Genomic DNA, 19,893 nt, shown 5'->3' with positions numbered 1-19,893 from the left:
TCGCCACCCTGCATTTTACACTTGGGGACACTGACATTCTGAGAGATGAGGTGGCCACTGCTTCTGCATCCTTGATAGCCGCTCCCTTGTTCCTCCCACTGCCCCTGGGTGGTCAGGCCAAAGCCCCTCACACACACACACACACACACATTGAGAATCAGGGACACGTTAAGGCTGTGGGATCACGCCTTGGAGAACATGGAGGATGACAGCTAGACAAACCCTCAGGCTGTATAACCCAACTTGTTCATTCTACAAACCTCTACACAACTCCTGCTGATTCTCATACAAACAGCCCATGTCTACATGGAAAGCCAAAGGGGGAAATGATATTCTGGGGTCGCAATACTATAAAATGGTCCAGATCAAAACCAGAACACCTGAGCCCAGGTCTCTTCCCCCTACCCAGCTGCTCCCCAAGCTCCCGGTGCTGGAATAGAGTCCAGTCCACAGCACAGCCATCCCTTCAGTTCACGTTTATTGAGACCCTCCAGCAGGCCTGGAAGCGGGAGGGCAAAGCTTGGCAAGCCTGCAGCCTGGGCCAAGTTGACTCTAATCAGCACCAAGGAGAGCTCCCAGCCTTACCCCCTAGGGCTTTGGGAGCTTGGGTTGATGGAACATGGGAGCTTTCAGAAAGATCGGGGCTGAAGTGGAACCCAGGGTAGGGAAGCCTGAGACCAACAGTCCCCCACTCCCGTCCACAAAAATAAGCCTCATGCCTGAGCCATCTGCCTACCTGTGCCCTCACCCCCCCCATGCCAAGGACAGCTGTTCTCTCCTAGGTCCAGGGAAGCCCAGCGTGGAGAAAACCCACCCTGAGGATATAGAAGAGCTGCCACCACTCTTTGGCCCCAAGATAGCAGAGCAGCAGGATGGGAGATGAAAAGGTCCCTGATCAATGTGCGGGGGGGGGGGGGGACCCAGTGTTCTGAACGAGGAGCTGGGGATCTGGGTGTGGGAGCTGAGTGGTAAAAAGAACAGTGAGGGACAAGGGGGCACTAGTGGTGCGCCTCAGTGGTAGAACACTTGCCTAGCATGTTCAGGGCCCTGGGTTCCATCTCCAGCACAGAAAAAAGAAAAAGGGCCGAGGATATAGCTCAGTTGGTAGAGTGCTTTCCTACCATGCACAAAGCCCTGAATTTTATCCCCAGCAACACATGACACTGGGTGTGGTGAAACATGTCCGTAATCCCAGCACTTGGGAAGTGGAGACAAGAGGATCTGAAATTCAAGGTCATTCTCAGCTACATAAGACCCTGTCTCGAAAAAATATATATACATATAAATACATATATATGTATCTCCCTTGCTGGCCCACCATGAGAGTCAGGGGACTGGATGACCCTGAGTTATAACAACAGGACCTACCCCCTACTGACCCCCCCCTCACTGGTGCTGGGCTCACCATACACATGGCCCTAAATCTCAAAACTATCTTACCAGTCATTACCCTGTGTTTTTTTCATGGGATAAGTATGATTTGAAGAGGTGACGTGACCTGTGAAAGGTCTCAGAGCAGCAAGGTAGAAGAGGAAATGTTCGACTTTTTGCAAAACTTCTCAGGTGATGAGAAAGCCCACAGGGGGCCACTTGGGGAGCAGGGGATTGGGTCAAACATGAACCTGGGTTACTAGATGGAAATGTTCCCACCCACACAGCCTGACAGAATGGACAGAGGAGGACCCATTACTTCCTTACTGATCAGAAGCCAGATGCCTGAGTCCTCAGCTCCCAGAGTCCTCCTTACGAGAAGACTCTTAAGACAAGCTACACTCCACACAGCCACACCTTACAGAGAGCCACGCCCGAGACAGCCAACGTCCTTCTAGGCAAGGGGCCTACAGCCGCATTGGAGGCCAGCTCAGGACGCCCCCTGGAGCGCAGAGGGCACCCAGGAGACCTACCACTTCCCAGACTTAGCAGGGTGGACCCGACCTCTCAGGGATATGGCTCCCTGCAGACCTGGTCAGTTTGTGGGGGAACTGGGTGGATGCAGCCGCAATTCAGGCGCCACACAGTCCACGTCAAAGAAATTGACCATGGCAGTGGCCCTGGTCGGTGGTGGAGAGTCCCGGGTGGCCTCTCCAGGCAGCGACAGCTGGGCTGCAATCTGAACACCTGAAGAACCACCAGAGCCAGAATCCGAGTCCTGAGGCAGGGACAACGGAAGCACGCGTTGAAGGCTGGGGCCCGGCCGGGCACCACTGTGAGAGGTCCACATGGAGGGAGAAGCAAGGCTGGCCCGGCGCTCCGGGGACCCACGAAGGCATGGCAGGAACCTGCCCAAGGCCCGCTTGAAGTCTCGCATGAAGAGCGGGTAGATGATGGGGTTCATGGTGCTGTTACAGTACCCCAGCCATGTGAGGACATCGAAGAGGCCCTGGGAGACGCAGTCACACACAGCCTGGGGGGAGGGGAGAAGGGCATGTGTGACATTTGGTCCCACAGCAGGGATCCAGCCCCCCCCCCCCCACTGAGCAGGGATGGGACAGACTCGTGAACACAGGTTCCACAAGAGGCAGCCCACCCTCCTTCCTCTTCATCCCCCCCCCCCCAACTGTCACATTACCTGAGCTATGTTGGCCACAAAAAAGGGCAGCCAGGTCACAAAGAACATGCCCAGAAGTATGCCCAGGGTAAGACTGGCCTTCAAGGCCTTCCTGCTGTGTTTGGTGGTCAGGCGCCTGCTGTCAGCCGATGCCATCGCTGGACGTGGAGTCCTAGGCACCTGCAGAGAGGAAGGCACTGTCAGCTGACCCTCGCCACATAACGAACCTCAGCCCCAGCAGACCGAGCTCCAGGCTGAGTCTGTGGCGGTTTGTGAGGCATCCCTCATGAACTTGTGTGCTCTGAATGCTTCGTCCACAGCTGGTGGGAATTTGGGAGGCAGAGCCTTGCTGGAGGAGGGGTGTTGTTGGGGGTGGTTTGGGGGTGTTATAGGCAGTTCCCCCTTGTCAGAGTCTGGCTCACTCTCCCGCTGCTGTTTTCCACCTGCTGTAGCAGAGGTGATGTCCAGCCTCTGCTCATGCCACGTTGTCCCCTGACATCATGGAGCTTCCCCTAGAGAGTATAAGGCAAAATAAAAACCTTTCCTCCTGGGCTGGAGAGGTGGCTTAGCAGTTAAGGTGCTTGCCTGAAAAGCCACAGGACCCAGGTTCCATTCCCCAGGACCCACATAAGCCAGATGCACAAGGTGGCACATGTGTCTAGAGTTGGTTTGCAGTGGCTGGAGGCCCTGGCGTGCCCATTCTCTCCCCCCCCCCCCCCGCTCGCTCGTTCGCTCGCTCTTGCTCTCTCAAATAAGTTAATTAATTAAAAATAAAAAAACCTCCCATCAGCTGCTTTTGGTCAGGTGCTTTGTCCCAGCAACACGAAGGTAATTGCAGCAGAGTTCTAGAACCAGCAACTAACTGAGCCACTTGAACCTGATTGCTAACTTAGCTTGACCCTGGCCGCAGACCGAACTTGATACCATCATCGAGATGAGCACTGTGCAGGACCCCAGCCTGAATGCCAAATGACATAAATCCTCTCATAAGCCAGGTCTCAAACTGGGCGTCGCACATGGACCCATGCTGAGCCCCGACCCTGGTCCATGGCGAAGCATTTCACAAGGAGCTTGAGACAGAGCTGTGCAGCCCCAAACACAAGGCGGGTGTTCAGATCAACCCTCCTGGAAAGCGCATGGCACTCAGCACAAGGGACTGGGGACGGGGCTCAGCTGGTGGAGTGCTTGCCTAACATCCAGGAAGCCATGGGTTTGATCCCAAGTATGGTGGCACATGTCTGTAACTGCAGCACTTGGGAGGTGGAGGCAGGAGGATGGGAAGGTCATCCCTGGCTACAGTGTGAGTTCAAGGCCAGCCTAGGCAACATGAGACTCTGAATTTTAAAAAGAAAAAAAAGGAGGAGGAGGTCTGAGAGTGCTTGCCATAAATGCATGAGGGCCCGAGCGGGCCTGATTCGCTGAGATTGGTTCCTTGGCATCCACGTGAACAGCTGAGTGTGACCATGCACACCTGTGACACAAGTTCAATGGGAGTGGAGACCAGAGGATCACGGCGGCGGGGGGGGGGGGGGGTTGTGAAATGGCAGTTCTGGGTTCAGCTCTGTCTCAATGAAATAAACAGATGAACAATGGAGGGAGATACTCAGTGTTCTCTGACCTCTGCAGGCATGTGTGGGGTTTAAATATCTGCACATACACATACTTACACCACACATGTGCACACACACACACTCAACAGAGGCCAGCATACAACACAATGAGCCCCAGCACCTTCCAAGACCCTTAGCACCTTAAGAACCAGTTGTGAGTTTGGGAGATGGCTCAGTGGTTTAAAGCACTTGCTTCTTAAGCATAAGGATCTCTTGGGGCCAGAGACCACGCATTAATTTCCCCAGAACCTATATAAAAAGCTGGGAGTCCAGCTGGAGAGATGGGTCAGTGGTTAAAGCACCTGCCTGCAACACCTAACAATCTGGGTTCGAGTCCCCAGCACCCACATAAAGCCAGATGCACAAAGTGGAACATGCATCTGAAGTTTGTTTGCAGTGGCTGGAGGCCCTCTAGTGCCCCTTCTCTATCTCCTGTCTCTCTTTTATCTCTCTCTCTTTGTGAAAATAAATGAATAAATAAAAATATTTTTTAACTGGGAGTGGCCACACATCTGTAATCCCAGTCTGCATGGGGCAGAGACCAGAGAATCTGAGGCTCCGGGTTGAGGAAGAGATCCATCTCAAGGAAGTATCAAGGGGTGATAAGAGAAGGACACCCGGGGCTGGAGAGCTGGCTTAGTGGTTAAGATGCTTGCCTGCAAAGCCTAAAGACCCAGGTTCAATTCTCTAAGTAAGGCAGATGGCACATGGTAGAGCATGCATCTGGAGTTTATTTGCAGTGGCTACAGGCCTTGGCACGCCTATTCTCATTCTACCTCTCTCTCCCCCTTTCTCTGTCTCTAATAAATAAATAAAAATAAATCAGAAAAAAAATTAAAAAGGACACCTGGCAATCTCTTCTGGGGTGCATGAACGGGGCGCATGCACACACAGGTGCATACACAACTCCACACTCCACACATATGCGTAAGACCCAGTTCCACTTGAACAGCATTTAGAAAGGCACCTCTGCTGCCACAGAACTTGGTGACCTCTTTGTACAGCCCATGGACTTGCTCTACATTGTGGAGTCCTGGATTGGTCAGTGCAGTTACTCATGAGCTCCTCAAATCAGAAGTGTTTTGTGGGTACTGGAGAGATGGTTCAGCAGTTAAGGTGCTTGCCTGCAAAGCCTAGGACCCAGGTTTGATTCCCCAGAACCCACATAAGCCAGAGGTACATGGTAGCACATGCATCTGGAGTTCTTTTGCAATGACTAGAGGTCCTGGCTCATCCACCTGTGTGCGCCGCCCCCCTCTCTCTCTTGTAAATAAAAATACATATAAAAGGAAGCTGGCTGTGGTGGCACACACCTTTAATCCCAGCAGTTGGAGGTGGAGATAGGAGGATCACCATGAGTTTGAGGCCAACCTGAGACTACATAGTGAAATCCAGGCCAGCCTGGGCTAGAGTAAAATCCTACCTCAAAAAAAAAACATATAAAAGGAAGTGTTTTGGGCAGTGGGGGGATGAGTTTGAGGCAGGGTCTCACTCTAGCCCAGACTGACTTGGAATTCACTTTGTAGTCAGGCTGGCCTGAAACTCATGGCGATCCTCCTACTTCTGCCTCCTGAATGCTAGGATTAAAGGTGTGCCCCACTACACCAGGCTTCAGAAGTGTTTGGGTTTTTTTTTTTCAATATTTATTTATTTATTTAATTTGAGAGAAAGAGGCAGAGAGAGAGCGAGAGAGAGAGAGAATGGGCATGCCAGGGCCTCCCACCACTACAAACGGACTCCAGATGCATGTGCCACTTTGTGCACCTGGCTTTACATGGGTCCTGGGGAATCAAACCTGGGTCCTTTGGCTTTGCCAGTAAATGTCTTAACCACTAAGCCATCTCCCCCCCCCCCGCAGAAGTGTTTGTTTAAAGTGTACCCAGAGTCGCAATTAAATGTCACCGACGGCTAGGGGTGCTGGTGGCCTTGGCACTTGGCAACTCCGTCCCACCGTGGACTGAAAGCATCTCCATTCTCCTCACCAAGAATGGGACAGCGTGTGTGGGGAGGAAGCTGATCCCCAACAGCCACGGAGACAAGCACGTGGGGAGGGTCAAACTCGGACTTGACGCTTCCGCCTGGCAGCCAGTGTCCCATTGCAATACTAGGCTCTCTACACAGGTCGACCCTGGAGTACCTTTTGGACTCCGCGACTCCTTTGAAAATCTAAGGAAGATGCAAAAACTCCTCCCCAGAAAGCAAAGTGCTGATAAATGTTTTTAATTGATTATTTTATTTGCAAAGAGAGAGAGAGAGAGAAATAGGTGCACCAAGGCTTCCGGCCACTGCAAACAAATTCCAGATGCATGCATGTGCCACTTTGTGCAGCTGGCCTTATACGGGTACTGTGAATTGAACCCAGGCTGTCAGACTTTGCAAGAAATTGCCTTTAACTGCTGACCTCCAGCAGTTTAACTCTCCAGCCCTCTCCTTATAACTTTTTATGTACATACTTACAAATGGAAAGTGCCCCACAGTTCCAGAGGGTCAAGAGCTAACCTTGGAGTCTCAATTTTCCCATGAAACTTCTCAAAGACCTCCTTCTCCCAGACAGAAAGAAAGAATGGGCACATCAGGGCCACCAGCCACTGCAAATGAACTCCAGACACATGTGCCACCTTGTGCATCTGGCTTACGTGGGTACTGTGGAATTGAGCCTTGAACCACGATCCTTAGGCTTCACAGGCAAGCGCTTAACCGCTAAGCCATCTCTCCAGCCCCAGTGATTGATTTTGTGTGGGGGGGGTATGTATGTGCCTTTCTGCACACCGTGCACTCATGTGTTGGGATGTGCTCCGGTATCATGCTCCATTTCTCCCACCAGATATTGTTTTGTTGTTGTTGTTTGGTGTGTTGTTTTTTTTTTTTAATTTTTCAAGTCAGGTTTTACTCTAACCCAGGCTGACCTGGACTTCACTGTATAGTCCCAGGCTGGCCTCAGACTCACGGCAATCTTCCTACCTTGGCCTCCAAGTGCTGGGATTAAAGGCGTGTGCCACCACGCCCAGCTCCCAGGTCTTGTTTTGAGCCAGAGTCTCTTACTGCTTCCAGATGCTGATGTTTGGTTTGGTGTGGTGTGCTTTGGTTTGGTTGAGTCTCTGCTCCCCTGCCAGACCCAGGTTACAGGAGCTCATGACCACACCCAGCTGCTTATGTGTGTTTGAACTCAGGCAGCCTCAGGCCTTCACGCTAGTCAGGAAGTGCGCTAAACCACCGAGCCATCTCTCTAGCCCTGATTGAGTGATTCTTGAAACAGTGTCTCTAGCCCAGGCTGCCCTGGAACTCACTCTGTAGACAAAGATGAACTTGAACTCCTTCCTGATCCTCCTGGGATTACAGGAATGCACCATTATTCCCCGTTTATTTGACGCCACAGATAGAACCCAGTACGTCATACTTGCTAGGCAAACTTGCCAACTGAGTTACATCCACAGTCATGATATGTAAGTGTGTAAGTATGTGTGTATGTATGTATGTGTGTGTGTGTACTTGTGTAGGCCAGGCTGGCCTTGAATTTACTAAGTATCCAAGGATGACCTTATCTTGAACTTCTGATCCTGCCTCACACTCGGGCTTTGAGACCTGGGGTTTGCCCAGCTGCATTTGTTTTCTTCCAGTTTATTTTGAGGCAGGGTCTCCCTATGAACTTCAGGCTGGCCTCAAACTCAAAATCTTCCTGACTCTGGCTCCCAAGTGTACCACCACACCCATCTGGGCTGGGTTCCCAAGGCAGCTAGAGGTGGGACAGGTGTGGGGAGATGCAAAGATCACACGGAGGCCAGAAGGGAACCAGATTCCCAAGCAACCCTCCACAGATGGAGAGGGGGTGGAAGAGGCAAAGCCAGGATGTGTCAATGCCAGGGAGCTCCAAAGCTGGCATGGCCACCCACATGAAAAAAAAAAAAGAAGAAGAAGAAGAAGAAGAAAGAAAAATAAGGCAAAGAGACAAAAAGTGAGGCTCAGAAAGGGTAAGAAAGCTTCCCCCAAGAGTGCACTGTGTCAACACATGAGGACCTGAGTTTGGACGCCAGCACCCATGTACAAATGCCAGGCAAGGTGTGGCACGCTGTAATCCCAGTGCTGGAGCGGTGGAGATCTACCAGCCCAATCCATGATGTCTAGGTTCAATGAAAAACTCCATCTCAAAAAATAAGGTGAGATGGGCGAGGTGGCGCATGGCTTTAATCCCAGCACTTCGGAGATAGACAGAGCTCAAGGCCACCCTGTGACTATATCATGAATTCCAGGTCAGCCTGGGCTAAAGCAAGACCAGACCTTACTTAAAAAAAAGGGGGGGGCTGGAGAGATGGCTTAGCGGTTAAGCGCTTGCCTGTGAAGCCTAAGGACCCCGGTTCGAGGCTCGGTTCCCCAGGTCCCACGTTAGCCAGATGCACAAGGGGGCGCACGCATCTGGAGTTCGTTTGCAGAGGCTGGAAGCCCTGGCACGCCCATTCTCTCTCTCCCTCTATCTGTCTTTCTCTCTGTGTCTGTCGCTCTCAAATAAATAAATAAAATTAAAAAAAAAGAAAAGAAAAGAAAAGAAAAAGGTGAATTGAGGTTGGGAAGAATGGGCCAGCCCAGGTTCAATTCCCCAATACCCACATAAAGACAAATGCGCAAAGTGGCACATGCATCATCTGGAGTTGTTAGCAGCTACAAGAGGCCCTGGGGTGTTCTCTTTCCCTCTCCCCCCATTCTCCATTTTTTTTTTTTTTTTTTTTTTTTTGGTTTTTCAAGGTATAGTTTCACTATATAATCTCAGGTGGCCTCCTTTGCCTCCCGAGTGCTGGAATTAAAGGCATGCGCCACCACGCCCGGCACTTCACCTTATTTTTTTAAAAAAATACATTTAAGAGTGAGGGAGTTGGGCGTGGTGGCGCATGCCTTTAGTCCCAGCACTCGGGAGGCAGAGGTAGGGGGATTGCCATGAGTTCAAGGCCACCCTGAGATGACAGAGTTAATTCCAGAGTGAGACCCTACCTCGAAAAACCAAAAAAAAAAAAAAGAGTGAGGAAAAGCCAGGCGTGGTGGCTCACACCTTTAATCCCAGCATTCAGGAGGCAGAGGTAGGAGGATCACTGTGAGTTCAAGGCTACCCTGAGTCAACACAGTGAATTCCAGGTCAACCTGAGCTAGAGTGAGACCTTACCTTGGAAAACCAAAAAAAATAATAATAGTAATAAGGTGACTGAAAAAGACACTTGAATTGACCCCTGGCTGACATGCACACACACACACACACACACACACACTCTCTCTCTCTCTCTCTCTCTCACTCTACAGCAGCATTAACAAATAAATAAAAGTAAGTAAGTAAAGCTGGGTGTGGGGGTTCATTCCTTTAATCCGAGCACTAAAGACAGAGAATCACCAGAAGTTCACGGCAAGACTGGGGCTACAGAATGAGTTCCAGATCAGCTTGGGCTAGAGTAAGACCCTACCTTGAAAAATGCAAAAATATAAATAAATAAATAAACAGAAAATAAGATCTAGGTATGGTGGCAGACACCCTTAACATCAGCACTTGGAAGGCTGAAGTGGGAGGATCACTGTGAATTTGAGGCCAGCCTAGGCTACAGAGCGAGTTTCAAGTCAGCCTGGGTTACAGTAAGACCCTGATTCAAAAAAAAAAAGTCAATAAATAAAAACACACTAAGGCCAGGTGTGGTGGCACACACCTTTAATCCCAGAACTCAGGAGGCAGAGGTAGGAGGATCGCTATAAGTTCAAGGCCACCCTGAGACTGCATAGTGAATTCCAGGTCAGCCTGAGCTAGAGTGAGACCCTACCTCAAAAAAAAAAAGCACTGACCTCATGGGAAGATCACTGACACACTATAAAGCAACAGGGGTAGTGAACAGAGCAGCACACGCAGGACACAGAACACTGTTACTGTGGGTGCTGACACAAATATGTAAACACACAGAAGGATTAAGAGAGTAGTCAGCTCCCCAACACCCACATAAAACCAGCCACGACGTGGTACTTGCATCTGTGATCCCAACATGCCCACCACTATGGAAGGTAGATACAGGGGAATCTCTCGTCTGTAAACTGGCATTTATCACAGCATCTACCGCAGAGGCTTATATTAAAGATTAATTAAGATAATAAGCTGTTAGAGCATGTCCTGCCACTTAGTAAGTACCACAGTTGACTAAGTCAGCTATTGATGTCATTTACCATTATTAGCATCTGGCCCAGCTGGTTGATAATGGTGACAACTGTGGTGATCTTTTCCCTAAAAAAAATGGCTCAAAGATAGAGCTCCCAGAGCCATCTTTGTTTTGGGGTGTTTGGGGTTTTTTTTTGTTGTTTGTTTGTTTGTTTGTTTTTTCAAGGAAGGGTCTTATTCTAGCTCAGGCTGACCTGGAATTCACTGTGTAGTCTCAGGGTGGCCTTGAACTCACGGGGATCCTCCTACCTCTGCCTCACAAGTGCTGGGATTAATGGCATGTGCCACCACACCCGGCTAGAGCCATCTATCTTACCAACAGAAGAGGGGCATTTGTAGCACCTACCATACGTCAGAAGCTTTGTCTATTACCTCACTGGCTCTTCTCTTAGCCTCACGGGATAGACGGCCTTAGCTCTGGGATCTCGGAGGATGAAATAACAGCCCTGAGATCATCCAGCTGTGACAGAGGATGGGTGGGAATTGAACCAGAGGGACAGCAGGTCCCTACTCCCAGCTCAGCGCAGAGCAGCAGCCACAGTACAGCCTGCTCAGCTCAGGCCTCCGCCTCCCCCGGCAGGTATTTATTTCTGTGATTGCAGGGACCCATCACTGAGACAGCTTGATGTACACTTGGCAGCGAGGGCACACGGGCAGGAGGAGGAGGGGGAGGAGAACTTGACAAGAGAGACTAAGGACTGGGGGAGGCAGAAGGGAAAGGATGGGGTGATCCGGGCACCGAGTGGGAGGAAGAGGAGGAGGAAAGAAGAGGGATTAGGAGCTGGAGATGAGACAGGGCGAGGAGAAAGCAGAGGCCCTGGCTGGGTACTCTGAGTATTCACTCTGTACTCTGATCATGCTCAGTGATGCCCAGGACCCTCTGGGTTACCCAAGGCTGAGCAGCCCTCCACCCAGGTCTCTCTCCTCTTCTCTAGGCTTTTTTTTTTTTCTTTCAGTTTTTTGAGGTAGGGTCTCACTCTAACTTAGGCTGACCTGGAATTCACTATATAGTTTCAGGGTGGCCTTGAACTCTCAGCAGTCCTCCTACCTCTGCCTCCCAAGTGCTGGGATTAAAGGCGTGCGCCACCATGCCCAGCCTTCCTTTGTTTTTATTATGATTTTTTCTTATTTTTATTTATTTATTTATTTGCAAGCAGAGAGAGATAGAAGGACAGACAGAGAAAATGGGCACACCAGGACCTATAGCTACTGGAAATGAACTCCAGATACATGTGCCACTTTGTGCATCTGGCTTTCACATGGGCACGGGGGAATCGGACTTGGGTCATTAGGCTTTGCAGTCAAGTGTCTTAATCACTGAGCCATCTCTCCAGCCCTTCTTTTTCTTTTTCTTTTTTCTTTTCTTTTTTTCTTTTTGAGAAAATTTCATCCAGTAGCCCTGGCTGTCCTGGAACTTGCTAGATAGACCAGGCTGGCCTCAAACTCATAGCAATCCTTTTGCCTCGGCCTCCCAAGTGCTGAGATTATAGACAGACACCCCTACACCTCTCCTCCCCTCCTACCCTCTACCTTGGCACCATCTCAAGGTGACACCTTTACCCCTGCAGCCCAAGTTCTGAGTATGGCCCCTCTCTCCCAGCTCCCTTCAATGCCAAGAAGGCCTAGCAGGAACCACTGGCTCAGAAGTGTCTTTTTAGAGCCGATTTGCACACAGAGGCATATGTTGGACAGCAGAGAGATGCCATGCTGACCAGTTCCCAGGTTGCCCATGCCAGGAAACTGAAGGCCTGTGCCCACCTCCCTTCCTTCTACGGAAAGGCCACTGGGGGAAACAGAAGGGCTAAATGGAAGGGTGGCTGGAGAGACGGCTTAGCTGTTAAGGTGCTTGTCTGTGAGGCCTAAGGACCCAGGTTCAATTTCCCCAGGACCCACATAAGCCAGATGTATAAAGTGGCACATGCATCTGGAGTTCGTTTACAGTGGCAAGAGGCTCTGGTGTGCCCATTAATTCTGCTTGCAAATAAATAACAACATAAAAATAAAGGGCTAGGGAGATGGCTTAGCAGTTAAGGCACTTGCCTGAAAAGCCTAAGGACCCAGGTTCAATTTCCCCAGGACCCACATAAGCCAGATGCACAAGGTGGTGCATGCATCTGGAGTTTGTTTGCAGTGGCTGGAGGCCCTGGTGTACCTATATTTTTTTTCTCTCTCTCTCTCTCTCTCTCAAATAAGTAAGTAAATAAAATAGTTTTTTAAAAAAGAAGAGCTAGTGGGGCTGATCCCAGGAGGGAAGGGGTCTCATGCACCCACCATATATCCATCTGCACCATTCCTTGAGCCCTCCAGGCTGCAAGCCACTGCTCTCTGGAGAGGCCAGCTCAGGAGAAAGAGACAAGGCCCTAGAGGATGGAGTAGACATGCTAGCCCAGACACAAACCCCCACATGCAAGCAATGCTCCAGGCAATGAAGAAAACAGGCCCCTGGGCTTGCACAGGACCCAGGTGGCTTTAGAAGACGACAGTGGTGAGGCCTGATGCTTCACCAGACCACGAGAACAGGATTTCCAGCAGTGAGGCACCTGAGACCTCGCCACTCTGTTCGTGTCTGCCTCCACAGAAGAGAACAGCTCCTGTACACATACATGCCACTGAGTTCACGAATCCATGTCATGAAAAGCTTAGCACCCGTGTCACACCAGAACTGTTCCTCCAGGGAATGAGGGAAGACAGCGGTGTGAGCCTGAGTGGGACCCAGGCCTTGGAAGCGCTGCGTCCATCTCCGCCCCACTGTAGATAGAGACCGAGCCTTTGTGGTGGACCCTGCACTGCTCTTGGTTCTTGGAAAACAGTCATAAACAAACAAGTGTCAGGCCTCTTACGGCCTGCATACTCCTGGGGGGGGGGGAGTAAACAATCAGAAATAGACAAGTAAATAACATGACAAGCCGGGCGTGGTGGCGCATGCCTTTAATCCCAGCACTCAGGAGGCAAAGGTAGGAGGATCACCATGAGTTTGAGGCCACCCTGAGACTGCATAGTAAATTCCAGGTCAGCCTGGGCCAGAGCAATACCCTGCCTCAAAAAAAAAAAATGATAATAATAATATGACAGGTGGTTGTTAAAGGTGCTGAGAGAGAACTTAGGCCTGGAAAGGACATGGGGAGAACGGCAGGTACTCCCCACCGAGAGATCAGAGAAGCAAGGAACAGAGAGAGCCCTTAAGGAGGACCATGCTGAGAAGAAAGCATGCTCCAGGCAGAGGGAAGAGCCCATGCAAAGGTCCAGAGGTTGAGGAAGACCCTACCTGGGAGGGAGGGGAAACAAGGATGGCAGCAAGAGGCAGGAGAGGAAACCAGGTACAGAGCAGGAGTCAGGAGACAAGATGGGTGTGGCTAACACAGCAGTGGAGTGATGTGATGAGGTTTGAAAGGGGGTCACTCTGTTAGATGAGGCTGAAAGGGAGCAAGAACTGGGATCTGGGGCTGGAGAGACGGCTTAGTGGTTAAGGCACTTGTCTGCAAAGCCAAAGGACCCAGGTTCGATTCCCTAGGCCCCATGTAAGCCAGATGCACAAGGTAGCTCACACATCTGGAGTTCATTTGTAGTGGCTGGAGGGCCTGGAGTGCCCATGCTCTCTTTCTGTCTCTGCCTTCTTGTCTCTCTCCCTCAAATAAATAGATTAAAAAAATTAAAAATTAATTTAAAAAAATAAGAATTGAGATCTGCAAGAGGTAGCTGTAGTCACACAAATATTAATGCAGGACTCAGCGCAGGGCAGCCGAGGAGGGACGTGAGGTGCCTGAGCCTGAATGTGTCTTAAAGGCCAGTGCAAGAAGACTGAGTGTGACATGTGAGAAACAAAGAGGTATTCAGGCTGCCTCCAAGGTTCCCAGCCTGGGGGACCGTAAAAATGAGTACACCATTCACTAACACATGGATGACCCTGGGGCCAAGTCTGGAGTCTGGAAAGTGAAAAGTTCGGTTGGGGATGTCAAGTAACTGGGCTGGGCTGGAACTAGCAGGGTGGAAGTGATCTTTCCAGTCCTAGAACAAGACAAGATCACTCCAGAGTGAACTGCGGAACAGAGGACAGAGCCCCAAGATGCAGGTCAGCCGGCGGCAGGAGCCTCTAATCCCAGCTCTCAGAAGGATGAGTCGGGATGACTGGGAGTTCAAGGCCAGCCTGGGCTGCAGAGCAGGACTCCGGAAGGAGGGATGGGGGAGGCAGACAGACAAAGACTGCTCAAAGGCAGCATACCTACTCAGACAGAGATTTCAATATCAATCGGATCTGAATTTGAACCTCGCCAACTATGCAACTCTGAGAACAGCATGCTTGCTCTGTTATCAAAGAAGAGGGAGGGGTGGAGAAGAAGAGAGGGTGGGAGGAGGGTTCATCAAAATTAAAGATGTTCCAGGGGGGAAAAAAGCTGGGCAAAGTGGTGCACACCTTTAATCTCAGCATTTAGGAGGCAAAGGTAGGATGAATGCCATGAATTTGAGGCCAGCCTGGAAATACAGAGTGAATCCCAGGTCAGCCTGACCCACCTTGAAAAAAAAAAAAAGTTAAAGAAGTTATGAATAAGCCATATCAAGACCTACTTTGCTAGCTAAATAATATGTATGTAAATAATAAGTATGTATTCCTCTGTACCCATGTAAGCCAGATGCATAAAGTAACATGCACCTGGAGTTTATTTGCAGTGGCTAGAAGCCCTGCCCTGCCTATTCTCCCCCCACCTCTCTTCTTTATAAATAAATATTTTTTTAGAAAATAGAAGAGAGGAGCTGGGTGTGGAGTTTCACGCCTTTAGTCCCAGCACTTGGGAAGCAGAGGTAGAAGGACCACTGAGAGTTCAAGGCCACCCTGAGAACACAGAGTGAATTCCAGGTCAGCATGAGCTACAGCAAGACCCTACCTGGAAAAACTGAAAAACCAAAAGAAGAAGAAGAAGAGGAGGAGGAGGAAGATAGGGCTAGAGAGATGGCTTAGCAGTTAAGATGCTTGCCTGCAAAGCCTAAGGACCCATGTTCGACTCTCCAGATCCCACGTTAGCCACATGCACAAAAGGTGAGGCATGTGCAAGGTTGCACATTCCCACTAGGTAGCACAAGCATTTGGAGTTTGATTTTAGTAGCTGAGGCCCTGGTGTGCCAATTCTCTCTCTGTCTCTGTCTCTCTCTCTCTCTCTCTCTCTCCCTCTCTCTTGCTCTTTCTAAAAAATAAAGAAGAAGAAAAAGCTGGCCGTGGTGGTATATGCCTTTAATGCCAGCACTTAGGAGGCAGAGGTAGGAGGATTGCCATGAGTTCAAGGCCAGCCTAGGACTACATAGTGAGTTCCAGGTCAGCCTGGGCTAGAGTGAGACCCTACCTCAAAAAAAAGAGGGAGGGGCTGGAGAGGTGGCTCAGCAGTTAAGGTGCTTGCCTGCAAATCCTGAAGTCCTGGGTTCCGTTCCTCAGTACCCGTGTAAAGCCAGAGGCCCAAATATGGTACAGTGGAAGAGGCCCCATTGTGCCTATTCTTCTCTCTCCCTCTCTCTCTCTCTCTCTCTTTCTCTCTCTCTCTCTCTCTCTCTCTCTCTCTCTCTCTCTCTCTCTCTCCCCCCCCTCCCTCCCTCCCTCCCATAGGAATGATGTATTTGACTCAGTGGTTATTTGGGGCTCTGAAGTCACCTGGTACCAGCTGACTCGTCTTACACAAAGAAAATCTGTGTCACAGGTCCTGTTGGGACCATGGATCCTGACTTCTCCTGCCTTGACCACACACGGAGGCCAGCTTCTCATATCCTTGGCCACTGGTAGAACACTTCCAGAAGTGTGGTTACAGGGACTTTAAGGTGATAAATGGATGCCTTATAAAATTACAGAATTACAGACAGCATGCACGCTTAAGCATGCTCTCTCTCTCTTTCTGACTCCCCCCTCCTGACCCATTCAAGAGGGAGCTGCATACTCCTCTGTCTGTCCTTAGCACCTCTAACACATAATGGAGAGCTTGCTTGGGGCTCGGGTACACCAGCAAGACAAGGAGCACTTCAGCGTCAAGCTGGGGCCTCTCCAACATCCCTGCACTCGCTTGTGCTTGGGAGTACCTATGGCAAGGGATACCCATTTTTCATTTCTGGAAGAGCAGGTTGGGGAAACAGCTCTGTGTGTAAAGCACTTGCCATGCAAGTGTGCGGACTACAGTGTGAATCTCCAGCACCCATGTGAGCGCCAGGTGGACACGGCTGTCGGCCCGGAATTCCAGTGCTCAGAAGGTAGAGACAGGAGCCCCAGGACAAGCCAGCTGGCTGGGTTAGCTGAGCCGGTGAGCTCTGGGTTCAAATGCAAGACCCTGCCTCACAAGTGCACCCACACACCTAGTGGGGATAGGGCTAAAGAGCTAACTCGATGGTTAAGAGTGCTTTCTAGACCACCGAGTCTGACTCCCCAGAACCCATGTAAAAAGCTGGGCATAGCCACACAAGTCTGTACCCCTAGTCTGCAGAGGGCAGAGACTGGAGAATCATGGAATTCACTGACAGCGGGTAGAAGAAATTGGCAGTCTCAGGTTGACAGACTCCATCTCAATAGAGAAGGGAGCCCAAAGGTCGCCTCTGGCCTCTTCTTGCATGCACATGTCAGACGCTCATCTGCACACACACACACATGTGCATACACCACCCATAACATGCCACACTCACACTACACACACACACACAGGGAGACAGAGAGAGAGAGAGGATGTTTTCATGAACATAGAGGGAGATAGAGCAGGATTTCAGCCGAGACTCTTACCATCTCAGGCATCACCCTCCTTGGTGACGGGCCCAGGGCAGCTCAGACCTCACTGCTGGTTGCCACAGGCTCTATACACTGCCAAGAGTCCTCTAGCCTTTTAACCTTCAGCCATGTCCCCGACCACCCGATGACCCCACGGCACCTGCCATCCTCAAAGAACCTCTACCTGAGTCTATACCAAGATGTCCTTGCCAAGCCCCCACTGGGTCCCTCACCAGGGCCTTAGACTTAAAGACCTAAGTCTCTGGGGCTCAGAACTTGTCAGTCAACACCCCCCAACCCTCAGGGTAGACCCTAGGCTGGGTGGCAAGAGCAGCTACTCCACTTATAGACCCTGCAGGGCCTCCCTCCACTCACAAGTAGTTAAGAAGTGCCATCACGCACACTAGAGACCAAAACTAACTGAGATCCTCACTGTCCCCAAGGAGTTTATGCTCAAGTTGGAGAGTCACAGTGGCCATGTAGACTCGGGATGGTGATGGAGAATAATAGACCCAGGCCATCAGGGTCATCCTGGGAGCAGACTGGCTGCAAAGGAGCCAGGCAAAGGCAGCTCAGAGAGGTGAGTTCCAGACAGAGAGAAACTTAAGCATAAAGACCTTACGTAGGGCATAGTAACACACACCTGTGATCCCAGCACTTGGGAGGTAGAGGCAAAGGATCTGGAGTTTAAGGCCAACCTCAGCTACATAATGAGTGCAAGGCAAGCCTGGGTTACATGAGATTCTGTCTCAAAACAGAAGCACAAAGATCTTAGCACAGAATTAAGCCTGAAAACTGCTCGGAATGGTCTTAGAGGCCCCAAGGCTGGTGCAGACTGAGGGGAAAGGAAGGCTGAGGCTTGCTCTGGCCCAGAACCCTGAGGCCACATGCAGAGGTGCATTTGTAGCCGGGAGAAATACAAACAATTTCTTTCCGAGTGTTCTGCCTCTTGTGCCCGAAGACATCTGTTAAAGGCTTCCTGGTGAGAAGTGACCGGTGGCTTGGATTAGAGAGGCAGCCATGGAGATGGTACCCATTTAGGAGGCAGAACCTTGATAATGAGTGTGGGAGCCTGAGACGGAGAAACACTTTCTAAGTTTGCCACTGGTGGTGCCAGGAATGGCGTGGTCGTGGGGAAGACTGGAGAGGAGCGGATGGGGACGGTCTGGGCTACCCCTAAATTCCCTGCTGGCACATGTTAACTTCCTCCCCCACATCCCAAAGGAGCTTCCCGAGCACATAAGCCACTGGATTCAGAAAGAAGGCCCGAGCTCGTCTAGGCATGGCCTCCGTGCGGATCAACTGGAAGGGTTTATTTACTGCTCCGCCCTCCCTATTACCAAGAAACCCAAGTTTCCCCGCTCACCCCAGGTACCTGCAGGGTCTCCGAAGTCTGCCCGGCCATGCCTGTCGTGAGCGAGGCCACCTGCACAGCCTGTTTGCGGGCAGCCAGCAAGATTCTGCAGTAGGTGAAGCAGATGGCACCTGAGGGCAGGAAGAAGGTGACGCCCGACGCCACGAGGACAAACGGAAGGCTGGCTAACAGGCGGCACTGGCCCGGGGCGGGTGTACGGACACGACCCAACTCATGCCAGCCCAGCAACAAGGGCAGGAAGGAGGCGAGGGCCGCGAGAGTCCAGGCGCCTAGGATGAGCGCCAGGGCGCGCGGGGTTGTCATGAGCAGCTTGTAGCGCAAAGGCGACAGGATGAGCAGGTAGCGGTCCAGGCTGATGAGGCAGAGGTTGAGGATGGAGGCGCTGCAGCACATCACGTCGAAGGCCATCCAAAGCAGGCAGAGGCCGCGCGCCAGCACCCAGCGCCCGTACAGCACGTTCAGCATGGCCGGTGGCGTCACCACCAGCCCCACCATCAGGTCCGACGTGAAGAGCGACACCAGGAAGAAATTAGACGTGTTGCGCAGCGCTGGCTGCGTGCAGATGAGGACGATCAACAGCGAGTTGGCTGCTGCCGTCAGCGCGATGACCACGCAGAGAGCGGCTGCCACCCAGCCATTGCCCTCTGGGCCAGATGGTGGCCCGGGGCCCCAGACTGGGGTGCTGTTGTTGGCAGGGTCCGGCTCTGGGACCATGGGGACTGGGATGGAGGACTAGATACGGAATATGGAGGGAATCCAGAGAGGACAGTGTGAATGGCCTGAGGTAGAGGAGACCAATCGGGTGAGAATATTGCCCTGGAGGGTAAGGTCGGTGACAAGGTTGGGGGTGGGGGGGGTCCGCTAGGTCATGACCGTGATTAGAAGGCTGGGAAGGGTTGTGTGGGCACCCCTCGTGTGGGGTCACTCGAGTAAGAAGTTTGGGGGTGGGCACTGATGTGCACAAGCCCCTTAAAGTTAGGACTAGGGTGGATGTGCGCCCTGGGGTGGGGCAGAGCCCACTGAGGGGTGGTGTAAGATGGGGACGGGGCGCCCGGCCAGAGTCACAGCGACGGAGGTGGGAACAAGCGGTGGACAGGCGCCCTCCGGCCTGCTTCCAGCGGGGGGCGGGGTAGGGGTATGGGGACGCGAGTGGGGGGTTCGCAATTGGGTGGCGCAGGGGCGGCAGCCAAGCCCGGGCGAGGACAGCAGAGGAGCTGGGGGATCTGGAGCGCACGGTCCGGGCAGCGCAGAGGGGCAGTGGGCCGGGGCCGGTCCGGTCCGGTTGGGTCTGGTCAGGTACAGCAGACCCCGCGGGCAGCGGAAGGCAGCGCTGCGCTCCGCCCTCCCCGATGCGCCGGGTCCCGGCCGCTTCCCGCCCGCGCGCGCGCTCCCTACCTGGGGCGCTCGCCGCTGCTCCGGGCCAGCGACTGCGGCAGGCACCGCGGGGCTGGAGGCGGG

General features: G+C 51.8%; 1 protein-coding gene across 2 annotated transcripts; it reads right to left on the bottom strand.

The window, feature by feature from the left end:
* Positions 1-1,256: 1,256 nt before the first annotated feature.
* Htr6 (5-hydroxytryptamine receptor 6) lies at positions 1,257-19,489 on the bottom strand. 2 transcript variants are annotated; one of them, XM_045149782.1, is made up of 3 exons: positions 18,427-19,489; positions 2,570-2,728; positions 1,257-2,404 (listed from the first exon to the last, which is right to left on the bottom strand). In XM_045149782.1, exons 1-3 carry the CDS (start codon positions 19,147-19,149, stop codon positions 1,967-1,969), a joined length of 1,320 nt encoding a protein of 439 aa, XP_045005717.1. In that variant the 5' UTR covers positions 19,150-19,489; the 3' UTR covers positions 1,257-1,966. The 2 variants fall into 2 exon arrangements, with proteins under 2 accessions (XP_045005717.1, XP_004657402.1); XM_004657345.2 differs by having other exon boundaries at positions 18,436-19,489.
* Between the last annotated feature and the right edge of the window lie 404 nt (positions 19,490-19,893).

This window comes from Jaculus jaculus, chromosome 5, assembly GCF_020740685.1.
Source record: "Jaculus jaculus isolate mJacJac1 chromosome 5, mJacJac1.mat.Y.cur, whole genome shotgun sequence".
NCBI classification, from domain to species: Eukaryota; Metazoa; Chordata; class Mammalia; order Rodentia; family Dipodidae; genus Jaculus; species Jaculus jaculus.
This window is presented reverse-complemented; position numbering and strand designations above follow the sequence as displayed.